The 15722-nt window shown below is 39.3% G+C and overlaps 1 protein-coding gene across 4 annotated transcripts; it reads right to left on the reverse strand.

Moving 5' to 3' along the window:
• Positions 1 to 592: 592 nt before the first annotated feature.
• Positions 593 to 15686, reverse strand: ddhd2 (DDHD domain containing 2). 4 transcript variants are annotated; one of them, XM_079688849.1, is made up of 20 exons: positions 15564 to 15686; positions 14347 to 14531; positions 12478 to 12670; positions 10435 to 10631; positions 9920 to 10009; positions 9706 to 9826; positions 8938 to 9027; positions 8706 to 8847; positions 7907 to 8115; positions 7758 to 7819; positions 7543 to 7656; positions 7359 to 7454; positions 6724 to 6900; positions 6576 to 6602; positions 5984 to 6139; positions 5467 to 5569; positions 5214 to 5375; positions 4924 to 5028; positions 3180 to 3348; positions 593 to 3094 (listed from the first exon to the last, which is right to left on the reverse strand). In XM_079688849.1, the coding sequence occupies exons 2-20, from the start codon at positions 14458 to 14460 to the stop codon at positions 3013 to 3015; spliced, it is 2409 nt and encodes an 802-aa protein (XP_079544975.1). In that variant the 5' UTR covers positions 14461 to 14531; positions 15564 to 15686; the 3' UTR covers positions 593 to 3012. The 4 variants fall into 4 exon arrangements, with proteins under 4 accessions (XP_079544975.1, XP_079544976.1, XP_079544977.1 ...); XM_079688850.1 differs by lacking the exon at positions 6576 to 6602; XM_079688851.1 differs by lacking the exon at positions 4924 to 5028.
• Positions 15687 to 15722: the final 36 nt, after the last annotated feature.

Consider the following 15722-nt stretch of genomic DNA (forward strand, 5'->3'; position numbering starts at 1 on the left):
CTATACTCTTTACAATTCAGTGTTTCAAACAAGATCAGGTAAATTCACTTTTATCCAAAGTGACTTAATCCATTCAATACTGTGGGCAATCCCCAGAGGAGCAATTTGGGGTGAAGTGTCTAGCCAAGGGACACAACGACATGCTGACTGCAGTGGGGATAGAACCAGTGCTCCCCTGTTCCAAAGATTAACGCACTATCTCACTGAGCTACAGACACCACTTTAGAGTCTTATATAACATTTAACCGTGAACAGAATAATTTCCAAATGTATTTACAAACAAGTTGAATTCACTTCTGAACACAACACTGGAAGCGTTTATTGTTTGAAAACGTATTTTACATGCCAGTCACAATGATCAATAAATAACGTTCTGAATGTGGAACTGTTTGCTTATGATAGACTTTAGCTGGATTATATATTATGTGCATTCATAATTTCAAACTAGCTCAATATGTGGAAATGATGTAGTGAGTTTGGGCATTCATTGATGTCCTGGGAAAATATGATACACATACTAAAAAACGGCTGAAAGTGTTATGTTTCCAGTCCAATGAAAGCATGCTTGTATGAATTCTTAAGAACAACAAGAGACTTGTAAAGTTTTTATTATGGCACACACAACATGTTATCATCGGGTGTGTATTTAGAAATGAGAACATTTGTTTTTTGGTTATTTAAATATTTAAGTATCAAGTGCAAAAACAGTACTCATGTCAAGGAAGAGGAGTTAGTGACTTTAAGTCCTGTTTTACTGAAACGGACATGACAGAGACACGGGTGATGTTCAATGATCATTCATATTCAGTACAACTTATTGGAAGAAAATGAACAACCTTGTGAGGTTTCTTCATGTTTTGTGCGGAGCTCTAGTGCTTGGGCTGTGTTGCCCTGACAGTGCATATCATATGGGTTGTTTTGTAAAGTTTAAATACTAAAACACCCTGCTTGTCAACGTTGTAGTCTGTACCCCATGTTGCTTGATGGTGCAGATGTGTGATATCACTGACACATTGATATTTGTTGTGTATATTTTTAGACAAAAATAAATTGATATGCATTGCAACATAATTTCTATATAATCAATGTAACATACTCAATTTAATCAAATTAAAAGTGATAACTCTCCTTATTGCTGGGTTTGTTAAAATAATTTCTGTTCCTTAGATTAGTGTCAGGATCAGAAACTGTTGAGAAACCCTTCTGTTACATTATGAAAAGTGCATGCAGTACAGAATATGACTTTACAATTCCTTGATACAAAGGAACAGTTGAGAGAAACATGTAGCATTTGGCCCTTAGATAATACAAAAGTTAGAATTATGTATCTGAGATGCCATTCTGTATTGGAATTAACCATGTTTTGGGATAAAGAATACACTGTTATTGGGAGACAGACAGAAGGAATGAATGGCACAGACCTCAGAGAGATAGAGCTGGCCTTTCTGAACATACATACACACAAGCTTGTCCTTTTAATTCCCCTGCATCCCTTGATCATTTCTGACACAAATATTCATCAGGATCCCTTATTTTAGAATATAGATTGGTTTAAACTAAAAACAAACAAAAATAAACTGAAAAAATAAAATACACATTGCAAGTAAACATATTATTAGTTGAAGTAGAATTGTGGACCACGTCAGTGAAATGAAAAATAAGTCACATCTACATTGTTGTAATATTGCACAAATGTATGTAGGTGTAAGATTGGGTTTAAATTGGGCCTTACTTTACAGAAAGGAAATATAGCTGCCAGTAGACAAATTATCAATATTCATTTCCCCTCAAAACCTAAACAATTTTATTGTCATCTAAATAAAACCAGCAGACCTGCAATTATTTATAAAGGAAAGGTTGAATGTTAGGCTAAAGGAGAGCTTCCTTGTTCAAGTTTAAACACTTAAAGTGGCAAATAGACAACTTTTCATTGTTTAAAAGTTGAATTATTGTTTGTGCAGCTGTTCTGAATTTGTGTTTTAAAGGTTGATTGCACTTATTCAATAAAGAGACAACTAGATTTTGATTCCCTTTTATAGAGCCTACGAATAACAACAGTTATTCTGCCAACAACATACGATTGCTCACTCTCCTCTTGCACTTTGTGCAGGCGAAAACATGCAAATGATTCCACAATGATGTTACCAAAATGCAAATGAGTGTAGGATGTCATCTGGCAACTTTCAGTGACTTTTTAACGTTACACTCCGAAAAAGTGGGCAATATTTCACGTCTTGCTGTAAATCAAGCCTTCATTTGGCCAGGAGATCTAATCAGTCAGTTTTGCATAGTTAAAACGAGGCTAATAAGAAACCAATGTAATGCCGATAGTCAAACTATACATTCTACATGGTGCAATCAATATACATTTTATAATAATCAGTTAAAGCAAAAAAAGTGTCTATTGCCACTTAAATTATGTTCATAGTTCTACATTTCTGACTTTTCAAGGATGTACATAGGGCTGGGAAATAAATAATAATCTATTTCATTTATACACACACTGTATATATTCGGGTCATTTTTAAGAATCTTTTTTGTCGTCAAATACATTGATATTCTGCCTTTCCAACTGTGTGTATCTTCTGGTTATCATGATGATTATTTTACTTTTTATCTGCAGCTGTACTCATGATATGTCAACAGCTGTTGGAAAATAAAAGTGCAAATGTATGTAAAAGAAAAATGACTTGGTGTAGACAGAAAAGTGCGATCAGGAGCGGTTTGAAATGAAATGAAAATGACGAGATGTTCAGGTGGATTTAAAACAACTATCAGACATTAGTCCTGCAGCACCAAGAAGCCCCGGCTACCTCAAATGAAGGTTGACTGACACCCTGCCTGACTGCAGTTTAACAGTCTCTATTGTCAGGGAGGGTGGGGCAGTCTGATGACACCCGGACAATAAGGCATTCTGGGAGAGGATTGTGCAGCCTCTGACATCTGTCCTTCACTGTCTCCCTTTCAGGTAGCTGTCAAGTTAAAATCAAGTCCACATTCAAAAAAACGTTATTACTGTTGTGGCTGTTCAAAGGCCACACCTAGCTTGTCGTAGATCTCCTTTAGCAGCAGGAGAGCAGTGTCCTCCGATTCCCTGACAGACAGAGAGGGGAAATGTCATTTATTTGAGACATTTTGGAAAAACAAAATAGCACCCTCCACAAGTATGCAGGACTCACCAGTAACACAGATGAGACTGGATAGCAAACAGGTACTCGTTGAAGCTCTCAATGGGTTTTTCTTGAAGTACGTAGTCGATCCTTCTTCCTTCGTTCAACATCCCCACTTTAATCTCAGGCTGCTCCCTCTGCTCTGCTGATTCTGAGGACTCTGCCTCCTCACATGTTCCTGCATAGACATAATGTGGCTGTAAAGGCAGAAAACAGACAACAAAAAACAAAGACAAATGCCAGCAGCAGCTTTTTGGTCCAACTACACCACATCAGGAAATGGACAGCTTGTTTGCGGGTGAATAAAACTCACAGTAATCTACAAGAGAAAGGTTTTCACAGCTTATTAAATGCGTAATTCAAGAACTTTAAAGCTACCTAAGCCAAAAATGGGAGACTCTCAAAGCCCTGCAAAACTTCACAGACCTCCTGTTAGAAAGCAATTGTAATTTGGGCAAGAAACCAGAACATCTACTTGGCTGCGAGTACTCACACGTTTTTTAGCAGTTGAACGTTTTGGTACAACGATGCTTGGATTAGTACTTAATGGATGTCTATAATGAATCATAGAGGTTTCAAAGGTTGCGTTTTAAGTGAGGCTGTGTTCATGCATTGACTCAGCCGTAGGGGCAGTCATGGTGCTAAGTCAATTTCAGTTGAGTCGGTGAGTTTTGCGATGAGTGAATGATGTATTTGTTGCAATGTTAAGAATGCGTTGTTATATTAAGATGTATCTCCACAAACACCCAATGCACTGACAATGACCTCTTAACTACTGGATGTTTACAGCATTTACTAGCTTGTTATTTGGACATTAAAATAATTTCTTACCCTCAAATGACCTTGGCTTTTAGTACTAATTATTTCAGATCTTACAAACCTACACAACAGATAAAACAGGTGAAGGTTGTAGGGGTTGTCAGAAAGTGCTTAATCCTCTTAAATATAAGGGAGTTCCAAGTTTTAAAAAAAGGGATTGTGTTTAATTCTCTGTTTTTCTAGTGGAACCTGTTTTCCCCTTGACCTATGTAATGAACCAACAGGCTGAGTAGTTGAACAATTACAAAAAAGAGCAGGACTTATATCTGCATGTAGCAAATGTAGGTGACTCAATATTGACTTTACCTACTGTTTGAATAACTTTTGCTGAAAACACAACTGTAATCACTACAATATAACTCGTCCTGATTGTTCAGCACTTTCAAGATTACTCCATGGGAAGATTAGTCAAGCAGCATCTGTTGCTGACAATGACGTTGATCAATGAATCAGCCATAAATCAACTAAACAGAAACGTCAACAGGAGGGGTCAGGGGGGAAAGGCCTCAGGGGGATCTCAGAATATTGCATTTTCAGTTGAAGACAAGATTAGTATCAGCAGCAGTGCATTCCGAAACGAAGGTTAGTGAGAGCCTGCGGGAAAAATGCAACACAGTACATAAACATTTGCTCTTTGTGAGGGAGATGAGGTGCCAAAGTAAAATACAGTTATGGAGTCCTTCCAAGTTTATGAAATTCTGCAGGTACGACAGCATGCAAACAGGTAGTCGAAGTATACAGTTTTGCCTCTTTTGTGCATGTTATTTTTTCCAGATTAAAGCCAGGGAAGTTAAAACGGAAAATATAGAATGAATGACAAGTTTATATAGGCTTGGAGGTTGACACTTTGCAGAGAAAACAAGATTGCAAAACTAGAAGTAAGCTGGCTTTACTGGTTTTCTCTTGCTTTAGCCAAGTGACTAACCTGGCTTACCTTGTAAGTTATGCTTATGAAGGGCCCTGGGCCATTCCAGTACTTTAGTCCAAAAATCAGCCCTTTGCTCTTCCCTCTTAGTAGAAGCAGAGACTGCCGCTGAGGCTGAGGTTCACGGTAAAGTGGTAAAGGATGATGGATCCAGACCAACCACCAGATAGAGCAATAAAAGGTAGGGTGGAAAAAGGTGACAACATGCAGAGAGGGGTGAGAGAGTATAAGGAGACTGGGTCAGAGAAACTCTTGTGCACACACAGAAATCACAGTCAAATAAAAAGTCATGTTTCTACCCTGTGACTCTTGGAGGTCGTTCTCTATTGTAGTGTTTGCTTCGTCCAATGGGGGAAGTGCAGCCACGGGGATCCTGGCGAAGGACTGCCACGCCGTCCGTAATGATCCAAAAACATTGTTCTTCAAATCCATGCTCATACGGGTCAAGCTGTCCTTCAGTTCTATGAGACAAACAGAAACAGAGTTCATCATTAAACAAAAGACCACACCCCAATATTGCTCCACAAAGACAAGAGGAACAGACAGCCTCACCCAGGTGCATTCTCTTGCGGCCTTTATGGTGAGGGATCAGCATGGGCTCCAGATCCACCTCTGTCACAATCATGGGCTCTATCCGATAGGCTACAGGGTCGAACTACACAACCATAAAGGGGAACAGATTCATGTCACTTTTAATAGTTGACCCACTATGAGATCATTTTATATTGGTTGTTTAAACTTTTTAATGCAAGTTTTTCGATCTCATGTGCATGTTTACAATGCAAAAAGTCTGTTTTTCTTAATTGTCTAATTATTAAATAATGGGGAAACTAAGTAGTATTCTTCTAATTACCGTATGTTGATTTAATGCTGTGGTTAAATATGTTATCATCGCTCCACAATGCAAAACATGTTTTAAACCTTAAGAGATGCTTCCTTAATGCCTTTTAGATTGAAGCGGGCATGAAAAATGTCAATCTAAGGCTGTTGCATTTCAAACCAGGTGTTTTCCCTTTGTGGGAGTGAGTGTGCTTGAAAGGGCAGAGGCAGTTCATATGTGATTACTCACCGGGTGGTAGATGTTGTAAAAGCTCTTGCAGGTTGGGAAGCTGTAATTGGGATCAATGTGTTTCAGCCCACGCACAGTCAGGAACATCCCAATCGGAGAGCCAAAAGCAAAAAATGTTTGCGGATGGAAAGCCAGCTGTGGGTAGTTGATGGATACCTGTGAAGAGATGATTGGGTTGGAAAAATATGTTATTAAATGTTTTTTTGGTTTTACAACACAGCTATTGAGACAGATGAAACACTCACTTTGGGGGCAGTATGGTGTTTACATTCAACATTCAAACTACCATTCATGACTTGAACACAACAACCGGGCAGTATGATAGTAGGAAAGTGGAGACCACGGAGCTGAGCATTCATGCAGGATGAGCACAGACACAGGGTGTGGTGTTGAACGACTGGGACGAAATGGTAGCTTCAGTCAGGAAACAATGTGACTTAGCCATGGAAACCCTATTGCTCATAGAAAATCCACTATAATTCAAGTTCCTTTAATTTTTCCCTGACCAGATGCAGGTGAAAAGAACCCCCGGGCACAGTGAGATCATAACAGGACAAAGCCTGAGAGCATGGGAACGCCCTGTGAGACACACCTGTCCCTTGGCTATGCCTCCATTGGTCTGTCCGGGCAAGCGGGCGGAGGAGAGAAGCAGGAAGATGATGCATCAAAGCTTTTATCTAGCTGTACTCCTAATAACATGTTTATTTATGTCTGTGTCCAAAACTGTCCATGTGTGGTACCTGTCCAATGCCGACGTCGAAGTATTCGTACTCTACAGCACTGGTGACGGACTGCGCCCTGTGGAAGTGAGCCCTCCTCTTAGACGCTGCTGAAGATTGGTTACCATCTTGATCGCTGCTACCTTCAGGCTGAACTTGTATTCCTGGGGGCAGACGTCCAGCACGGTTCTTACTATCCTATTGAAGTAATACACCAAAAGTTAATACCTTTTTGCACAGGGTGTTTTAATCATATTAAATGCAATAAATCTCAGATACCCCGCCCCATGTTTCTGCTCCCACAGACCCCTTTTATCGTTTACTGTACAGTTTAAAGATCAAACCTAATTGATTTCATAAACATTACGATGTACATAAAGAACAATTATGATATTAGATGAAGCAGAAATCGAGTGACGCAAGGAAAAAAGTGTTAATAAAGACAGACATAAAAAGTTTTTTCAAAGAAATCTAAACTGGAGAAACTTGATATAGTTGCCAATAATTAGAAAGGGAGCCCTCAAGCAAAGGGGGAACTGGCCATAAAAGAAATTAGCCCAATAAAACAATGTTGTTTTCATAGTTTCCCCAACATAACAAGGTCGTAAGGGTCATATTTTCCAAAACAAGAAAACCCTGTATACGTTCAAGCTGACCTCTGAAAGCCATTTCTTTCTGATGTAGTTCAGGAGCTTCTTCCGAGGTCCAAGAGGAATTCCTAAATCTTTGAGATCAGAGTCTTGGCAAAGAGCCTAAAAGAGAAGATCCATACGTTTCTAACTTTGGATTAAACTTACATGTGTACACCAATGTCCAGTGTGTGTGTGTGTTGGGCATTACCAATGATTCCAGGTCTAGGTTCTCTGCCTGCAGTGTGTCCAGGTACTGCTGCAGGCCCAGTCTGGTCAGAGTGTCCTGCAGCGTGTCATGGTGCAAGAATTCACCAGAGAGAACCTAAAGCAAAGGAAGGGAGAGAAAGTGGAGAGGATTTTATTATTCACATTCCTTTTTATCTGTTTACTGATGGTATATCTTAGCCATGAATGTGATCGTACCCCCTGTCTGGCATTTGATCCATTCCTTTGATTGGTTAGCAGGTCAAACAGGATCAGAGAACCTGAGGAGATAAAAGGAAAGAGTGGAACTTCAGCATTTGAATGACTTGTTGTGACTGTGTGTGTGTTTGACTTTGTACATGTCCTACCCAGGCTATGGCCCACCACTGAAATGGCTCCATTGAAGCCTGAGTGTCTCTGTTTAAAGAGGGTGTGGAGCTTGTTGATCTCTGAGGCCACTGTGTCCACGATGGTCTGGCAGTAGGTGGGGCTGTTATAGAAAAACAGGTCCAGCAGAGTGTCGTTGGTGAAATGTCTTAGCCTGCTGATGCTCGGCAGCGTGATCCTCTGGATGTCCCTGAAAGTGGGGGAAGGGAGGGAACACAGAGTTCGAACGTTTTCTGCAAGTATTCTTCAGTAGGAAAAATGTGGCGCTGTTGTTATTTATAGCCTCAGACAGAGACTGGTGCCAATTGGTAGAGAGTGCACTGAAGGCCGACTACTTTCAGATTCAAATGTAAATCTACCCCACCGATGCAGAAAATATGTTGCTTCAATTTTTTATGTTTATGTGTAAACTGCAAATATGGCTACTAATTGGATCATTTTTAAATGTATTTATTATTCTATCTTATTTGATGCACTATATGTATTCTATGTTATCTCATCTATTATCTCTATCTTATAATTCGGCATTTTATCCCTGTTTTTATGTTAATTCCTGCAAAATAAAGTTATTTTAAATACTATTATTATTATTTTTAATGCATCAGAGTGATCTTGTTTTGTCAATCTCAGAATCAGAATTTGGTTTATTGCCGAGCAGGTTTGGGCATACAAGGAATTAGCTTTGGTGTATAATAATGCATTAATAAAATCAGTAAACAACATTGTAGAAACGATTTGAATACAAACAAAATGTAGATGTGTATTTGTCTGTATACTTACTCATCCACACCAGTGGCATCTCCGTGTAAAGCGCTGTGCCAGTTCACCGGGAGGAACTCCACCCTCCCTACCTGTCCGTCCTGCTGGGCGCGCTTATAGTGAGAGCCCAGGAGGGACAGGGAAGCACTCCTGAAGTCATTTACTGGAGAGACATTTAAAACAATAAAGTCCTACATACACATAGATATATGCATATAAACAACAATACACACACAGACCAGCTCACACTTACCACACTGTATGATGGATCTGAAGCGCAGGTCACATGCCGGGCCGATGCCATGGACCATAAAGACTAGATGGTCAACCTTTTCTGGTTCACCTGGGAACACACAGAAATAAGTGTAAACTGTAGGTATACCTTATGTAATGAGCCCCTGGTAGACCCCCACACAATACAGACTGATGCAATCTTACAAACCTGCAATGTGCAATTTAGACACTTTTATTTGCTATTGTATTGTGCAATAATCACTTGTATGTGAAGAAAATACATTATTTATAAATGTCCCAATATGTGTATATACATTTTTTATAAGGTCTGAACACCATAATATGTTACTTATGTCACTTTGTTTTTTTTGTATTGCTGCTACTCATTTTTTAAGCCATGGTTGTTCTGTCTTTATTTTTTATTGTATTACTAATTTTCTACCTGCTATGCCACTTTTGCTGTAACACTGTACATTTCCAGGCTGCGGGACTAATAAAGGAATTCTGAATATGATTATTTTGTAGTTAATTTTGTCCTGATCCTAACCTTAACCATAACCAACACATGCCTAACCCTTACCCTAATTTTGTACTGACACACACACACACACACACACACACACACACACACACACACACACACACACACACACACACACACACACACACACACACACACACACACACACACACACACACACACACACACACACACACACACACACACACACACACACACACACACACACACACACACACACACACACACACACACACACACACACACCTTCAGGTATTTCTACAGTGATGTTGCCCACTCCCCTTTTGACTGTGCGAGGCCGGGTCTGCTCCGAGGGGGACGACTGCCACTCATCCTGCAATCCTACTGGCTGATACTGCATTATCAGCTGGAGCAGGGAAGTGAAGGAGAAGAGGCTTACAAGGAGAAAACAATGTACCTAACTAAATATATTTACATAAAAGCCCTGGTGTGGCCTTACTTTGGGATTGTGTAAGATGACAGTTTCTCCAGAGGGAAACTCCAGTTTCGTCTTCCATTCATTCAAGGTGACTGCAACCATATAGGCCTCCTTAAAAATTGGAGGAAGGGAGAGGAAGGAATTAAAGACAAACAGCAATTAAAAAAGTAAATAGGAACAGGCAAAGTAAGAAGAGAATAAAATCAGAAGATCTAGGAGTGAGCAGTGTTAGAGCAGTCTTCTGTGTTGTAAAAAGTGCCAAATATTGTCACCTAATCGTGACCTCTGTAGTCAAGGAAGTATAAAAGACTACATTTCCCGCGGTGCCAGCCTCTTAAAAGACACAGAGATGGGCAACCTTTGCAAGACACAGTTTTAAACATTAAGTTATATTAGCCAACACAAAGTAAAAGAAAGAAATAAGATATATTTTTTTTATTGAGTTTTGTCTCTTTTGTTTTGATCGTTTGACTATTGTAAAGCCCTATGTTCTTTGTTGTATGTGTGTGAAAGAGTTTTATTTCAGTGTGAAATACCTCCAGGCGCTTGCAGAAGTCCTCGGGGTAAGGCATGAACTTGGTGTCTTTGTCTCCTTTGTAGAACCAGGAGCAGCGGCGTACTTCAGTGGGACCCTGCTCCCAGTACACAGCGTAGCGCATCCTCTCCCTGACATGTACGTCATACCGCTCTCCATCCACAGCTATCACCACCTCATCCCCCTCCTTGTCTCCAACTGCACACACACAAGCCAAAACAAGGGGTTTATAAGACACTCTCCAAATACTGTGTCTTAATCACGTTTTTTAAATGTCTTCTGCAGCAGCATCACCAGGATGATACAGTGAGTGAACCCTCCTGGAATAATATGGACATATCATCTTTAGGATTATGAGTAAAATAACACTTATATTGTCAAAGGCAATTACTTAGTATGCCTGTTAAGCCCCAAGCCTGTTTTTCAGGTCTCAGGCTCGAAAATGACATTTCCACAACAAATGACAATAATTTCACTTCTAAAAGGGGTAAATTAATTATCTTTTTTCTCAAAGTAATGATAAACCTGTGAGTTGGATGTAGAAAAAAGTCAGAATCAATATAGATGTTTTTTTATTTTAAAGAAAATTCAGATTGAACATAGTAAAACAATTTAAATTATAGTGTCCGCCCAAAATAAAAACATTACTTGTAGTGAAAACTAACCTTGGATAATGGGTTAGTAGACTAAAGGCTTTAGGAATCCAAAGTACAACATATAATAAGTACCCTGTATCAAGATTGATGCAGAACAAGTGACATTTGACCTTTTTAGAGAGGTTTAGCAAAAAAAACTCCACCTCTGGGGTCATTTGGGTGGAAATGGGTGTATTTGCCGTTTCTCTGGAACCCATTGGTCGATTTTGATGATAGACATCTCTTTTGAACCGTTAGACTAGAGCCAATATAATCGAAGGCTAATTTCCAGATACACACACACACACGTTACCATTGAGAAATGAGAGCTATGCGTACCTATACCTATCTTACGCTCTGAAGTCTGAAAACTTAAAACCAGGTTTAGTGCTGATGGATTATCAGAAATCATTTCAAAGTGACACAGACACATTGGATTAACCTATGGATTAACCTTCAGCAGCGTTTTAATGCCATTGAAGACAACTTTTGATCAGAATAACAGCTAAGGTGAGAAATGTGCCGGTTTTTGCTACCTAATGCTACTTGTTGTGATGTCTGTTTTTGTTTCTCATGTCGTGAGTTTTGATCATGGAGTGATGATACTGATACCTATCGAATCTGTGTAATCTCACAATGCTAATCGATGGGTTGGATGTGCAGTTACGATAAGTAATAAGGGTGTTTATACCGTGAGTTCTGTGCTAACGGCGTTAGCATTTTTTCGCTCAGGGCTAATTCAGAGGCTCAGCGTTAGTCTTGTGTTTTGTTTTGCTAAAAAAAAATCATATCATCAGTTAACTGAGTTTCTTCCCGTTACATGGATATGAAACATTAATAGTTTATTAAATCTTAAGAAGCCCTCAGACACTGTTTCTTGCAGATGTTGTGGTTTCGGCCCCTTCGGCGGGTCCGTGGGGCTTAACAGGTTGACTCCCTATAGAATATTTGGGAAATCATGTTTTCCAATTATTTGGAAATTAATCACTACTGTTTTTGGTTGTTGTATATTTTCCCTTTAGGTAATGGCTGTGTATGATTATCACTGGAGAGTAGAAGCTCAATATGTTGAAAAGAAGATCTCACACAAAGACAACAATGGTTATTGTCTGATTAATACCACAATGTGTTGTTTTTACATAAAAGGATCTCTAAGACTTTTAATATGAATATCACAGACGTCAAATCTGAAATGATCTAAATATCAATCATAAAGAGGCTGACCTTGAAACTTCGTGGAACAGAAGCACCTTAAACGTCCTACTGGGTACCAGGCCGGTGTTAACAACAGTAATGTGTTGGTATTTTATCTTTAAGCAGCAAACTCCCTATTTACTTACTTTTCACATACCAAATTAGACATGTACGATATATTTTGTACATGTAAAGTATATACACAAGCTGCTCACCAGTGTTGAGGGCGTTCTCTAGTTTGTCGGAGTCTTCTCTGCTGAAAGGAAGCCACGTTGTGTTCTCATCGCCCCGTGGACAGAAAAACCAGTGAGGCTGCACTTCTCGATAAGGAGCTGGGGCCGAATCCATGTCCAGCAGCTCAAATGAAGATGTGGAAGAAGGAGAGGCCTCATTCACCACATGCGGCACCTGAGCAAGAATGATGCTTAATCAATATGTCTTCTTCCAATCAGCAATATTGCTCTTTTCCTAAGTAAAAAGCAAATGCCTGCTATATACACCTGTATCTACACCTGTCCACTGCTCAACTCTGCATCTTCCAGGATAAGTAAATAAAGACATCTAAGCTTATTCTGAGCCCTTCCATTAAGTTCCTACTGAGGAACCTGAGACCATGAGAGAAAGCGAAGGAGAGTCGGACAGAAAAGGATCAAGCCTCCCCTTGGTCGGGCGGACAAAGCCTTGTTTTATTCTTTCCTCTTCTATAAGCCGCCTCTTCTTCTTTCCACAACCGATACAGCTACAGCTTGTAAACAACCTTTTGCCACTGAATATCTAACTATCACAAACAATGCTGCAAGTAACCCATTTGGTCCTTCACTGCCGCTTCTGTTTCAGTGTGTTGAAAGAGAGCCTACCACTGCTTGACACAACAACATACACCCACATTCACACATTGCCAAATCAGCTGCCAAATCAATTATCCGATGTGCACACACAACAGGTGTACAGATTTAAAAAAAAAAAGATTGAGAAGTATGACACCTTATCTCAGAAATTAAACTGGTTTATCTCCTTGTAAACATTCCTTTCTGCATACATGACATGCAACATTCAAAGTCCATTTGGTATTTACCTTTTAGGAAAATGATACAATGCTAATAACACAAGTTGACACCAGCCCTAGACACCATGCTGATTTTCTCGCCTGGACTAGGTTCTGTGTGCAAACATTTACAACGTGTGCATAACTACAGAGGGACAGTATGTGACTTGCATCCATAGCACCTTCATTTCTACTTTGCCCTACTATCGTTCAGTAGGTGAAAAGTGCAGCTGCTATTTTTGCCTGAGAGGACACAAGGACATGCTTTTTTTAAGACTCATTACAATATGTCATGTGACAACTGGATTTGGTTACTACTTGCGTTAGTCAACAAATCTACACACTTTTTCACTTGAGAGGAATAAATAATTTTTCTATCACTACTTTTGCGACAGAGAATTTTAATACTAGCATGACCTTGAAACTTTAGAGGGTTTCAAGGTTGATGTTGTTGTTTATTAAAAGGTACACTGTTTCTTCTATACAATTGTCAACAGTAGCTTAAACCTCTAAAGGGTTTCCCTGATCACAGATCAGCCTAGTCGAGGGTTGAGATTTGGACCTTATTGGAGAAAACAGGGTGTTCTTTTATCCATACAGCTGATCAATGTGGAATGAGGATAGGAGCTTAGATAAACCATTTACATTGACTTGATCAATTCTGAGGCTCAAAAAACGGAAAAGTTAGACTGGGTCTTCGTTCTCTCTAGCATTATGGATTTCAAAATTATTCTTGAGATAAAAGATGTCGATGACTAATTCTCAATTACCGCAATAGAGGCTTTTTTTTCAAAATAAAGTTGAATGTTTCTGTTTCAACTTGTATTTTTGTTATGAAATTGGTCATACCACTCTTTGTAAAGTATGCACAAGGTCTGTATGCCTGTGTTAAAGTGTTTTACACATTAATGGGTTTCTCCTTTACCTCAATTTAATCCAGCCAGTCATGTTAATCATAATTGAACTGATAACCCAATTATAAAGCCACAGGAAACAACTGTGTTACACCCACTGGCAAAAATCACACACACTCCCTCACCTGATCCTCAGGTGCGTTCCCTGTTTTCTGAGCAGGGTTATCTAGCAGGTCTTGGTTGTTGACTTCTGGGGCAGCCTCAGATAGACCCCCCTCTTCACTGGGAACGTGCGACATTAGCCAAGGAGCTGACCCCAACCCTCAGCTCTGACCTGAGAGGGGAAGGGGGGGCCGCAAAAGCACAGGACCTGTAATAACAGAAAGGAGCTGTTGTTACTATTACATAAAATATGATGTAGCCCGACAAGCTTTCAAGTGATTGACTAGTGATACCTGCAGCAAACGGAGCGGTTTAACCTTAACATGTATCTAATCTCAGCAGGTCTCAGAATAAACTGATAGCTCATTAGCTGAGAAACCTCTAAGTCAATGAAGAATATAAACAGGTTACAGTTATATGTATCGTTAAATCACACAAGGGATGCTTTATAAGTTAGGTTTATGTATGTACAGTTAGTCAGCACCAGAGGTGGAAGAAGCACTCAGATATTCTACTTAAGTAAAAGTCGAAGTACCATAGTGTAGGAATGCTCTGTTAAAAGTAAAGTCCTGCATTCAAAATGTTACTCAAGTAAAAGTACAACAGAAGTACCATCAAAATATACATAAAGTAACAGAAGTAAAAAGTACTTATTATGCAGATTGGCCCATTTCAGAATAATATCATATGTTTCAAATTATAATTATTGACGCATTAGAGTATAGAGTGTGATCAAGTCTGGTAAAGGTAGAGGTAACTGTATTACTGTATGCTGCAGGGGAGCTTGTGAATTTACTCCAAGTGTAACTAAAGTCTTATTTAAGTGCTGTTTATATTTCACATCATTAATCATGTGTGGAGGAAAAGTATACAAATGTACCTCTGAATTGTAGTGGAGTCGAAGTAACAACAAATGGAAATACTCAATTGAAGTACAAGTCTCTCAGAATTGTACTTGAGTACAGTATTTGAATATTTCTACTTAGTTACTTTTAGCCTAAAAGTTAGACTAACTTTCTTACATAATCTTAAACAGAACGACCTAATGTTTACATCTTACAGCGGTTTATTTTGTATTTACAGGGATGCAACAACACATCACCAAGGGATGTTGCTAGCTAATTAACGTTAGCTAAATGACGATGGCTAGAAGGGACTCTAGTTATGCTTTCCGTTTCAGGTTTTGGTGTTTTTTGGATCACATAGCAATAATCACAATCAGTCGTTAACATAAACTCACCGATAACTTCGCAGTTAATGCAAAGGGTGTGAAATGCTGGTTAGCTCGTCCATGCTAGCTCAGATAGTAAAGGACAGCCTCCTGTCAAACGATGCCGTGTTTCTGTGCGCTCGGAATTATCAGAACTACTAGATGGACGTTAACTAACGACCAAGCTAA

Source organism: Notothenia rossii (genome assembly GCF_949606895.1).
Source record: "Notothenia rossii genome assembly, chromosome: 6".
Taxonomy (NCBI): domain Eukaryota; kingdom Metazoa; phylum Chordata; class Actinopteri; order Perciformes; family Nototheniidae; genus Notothenia; species Notothenia rossii.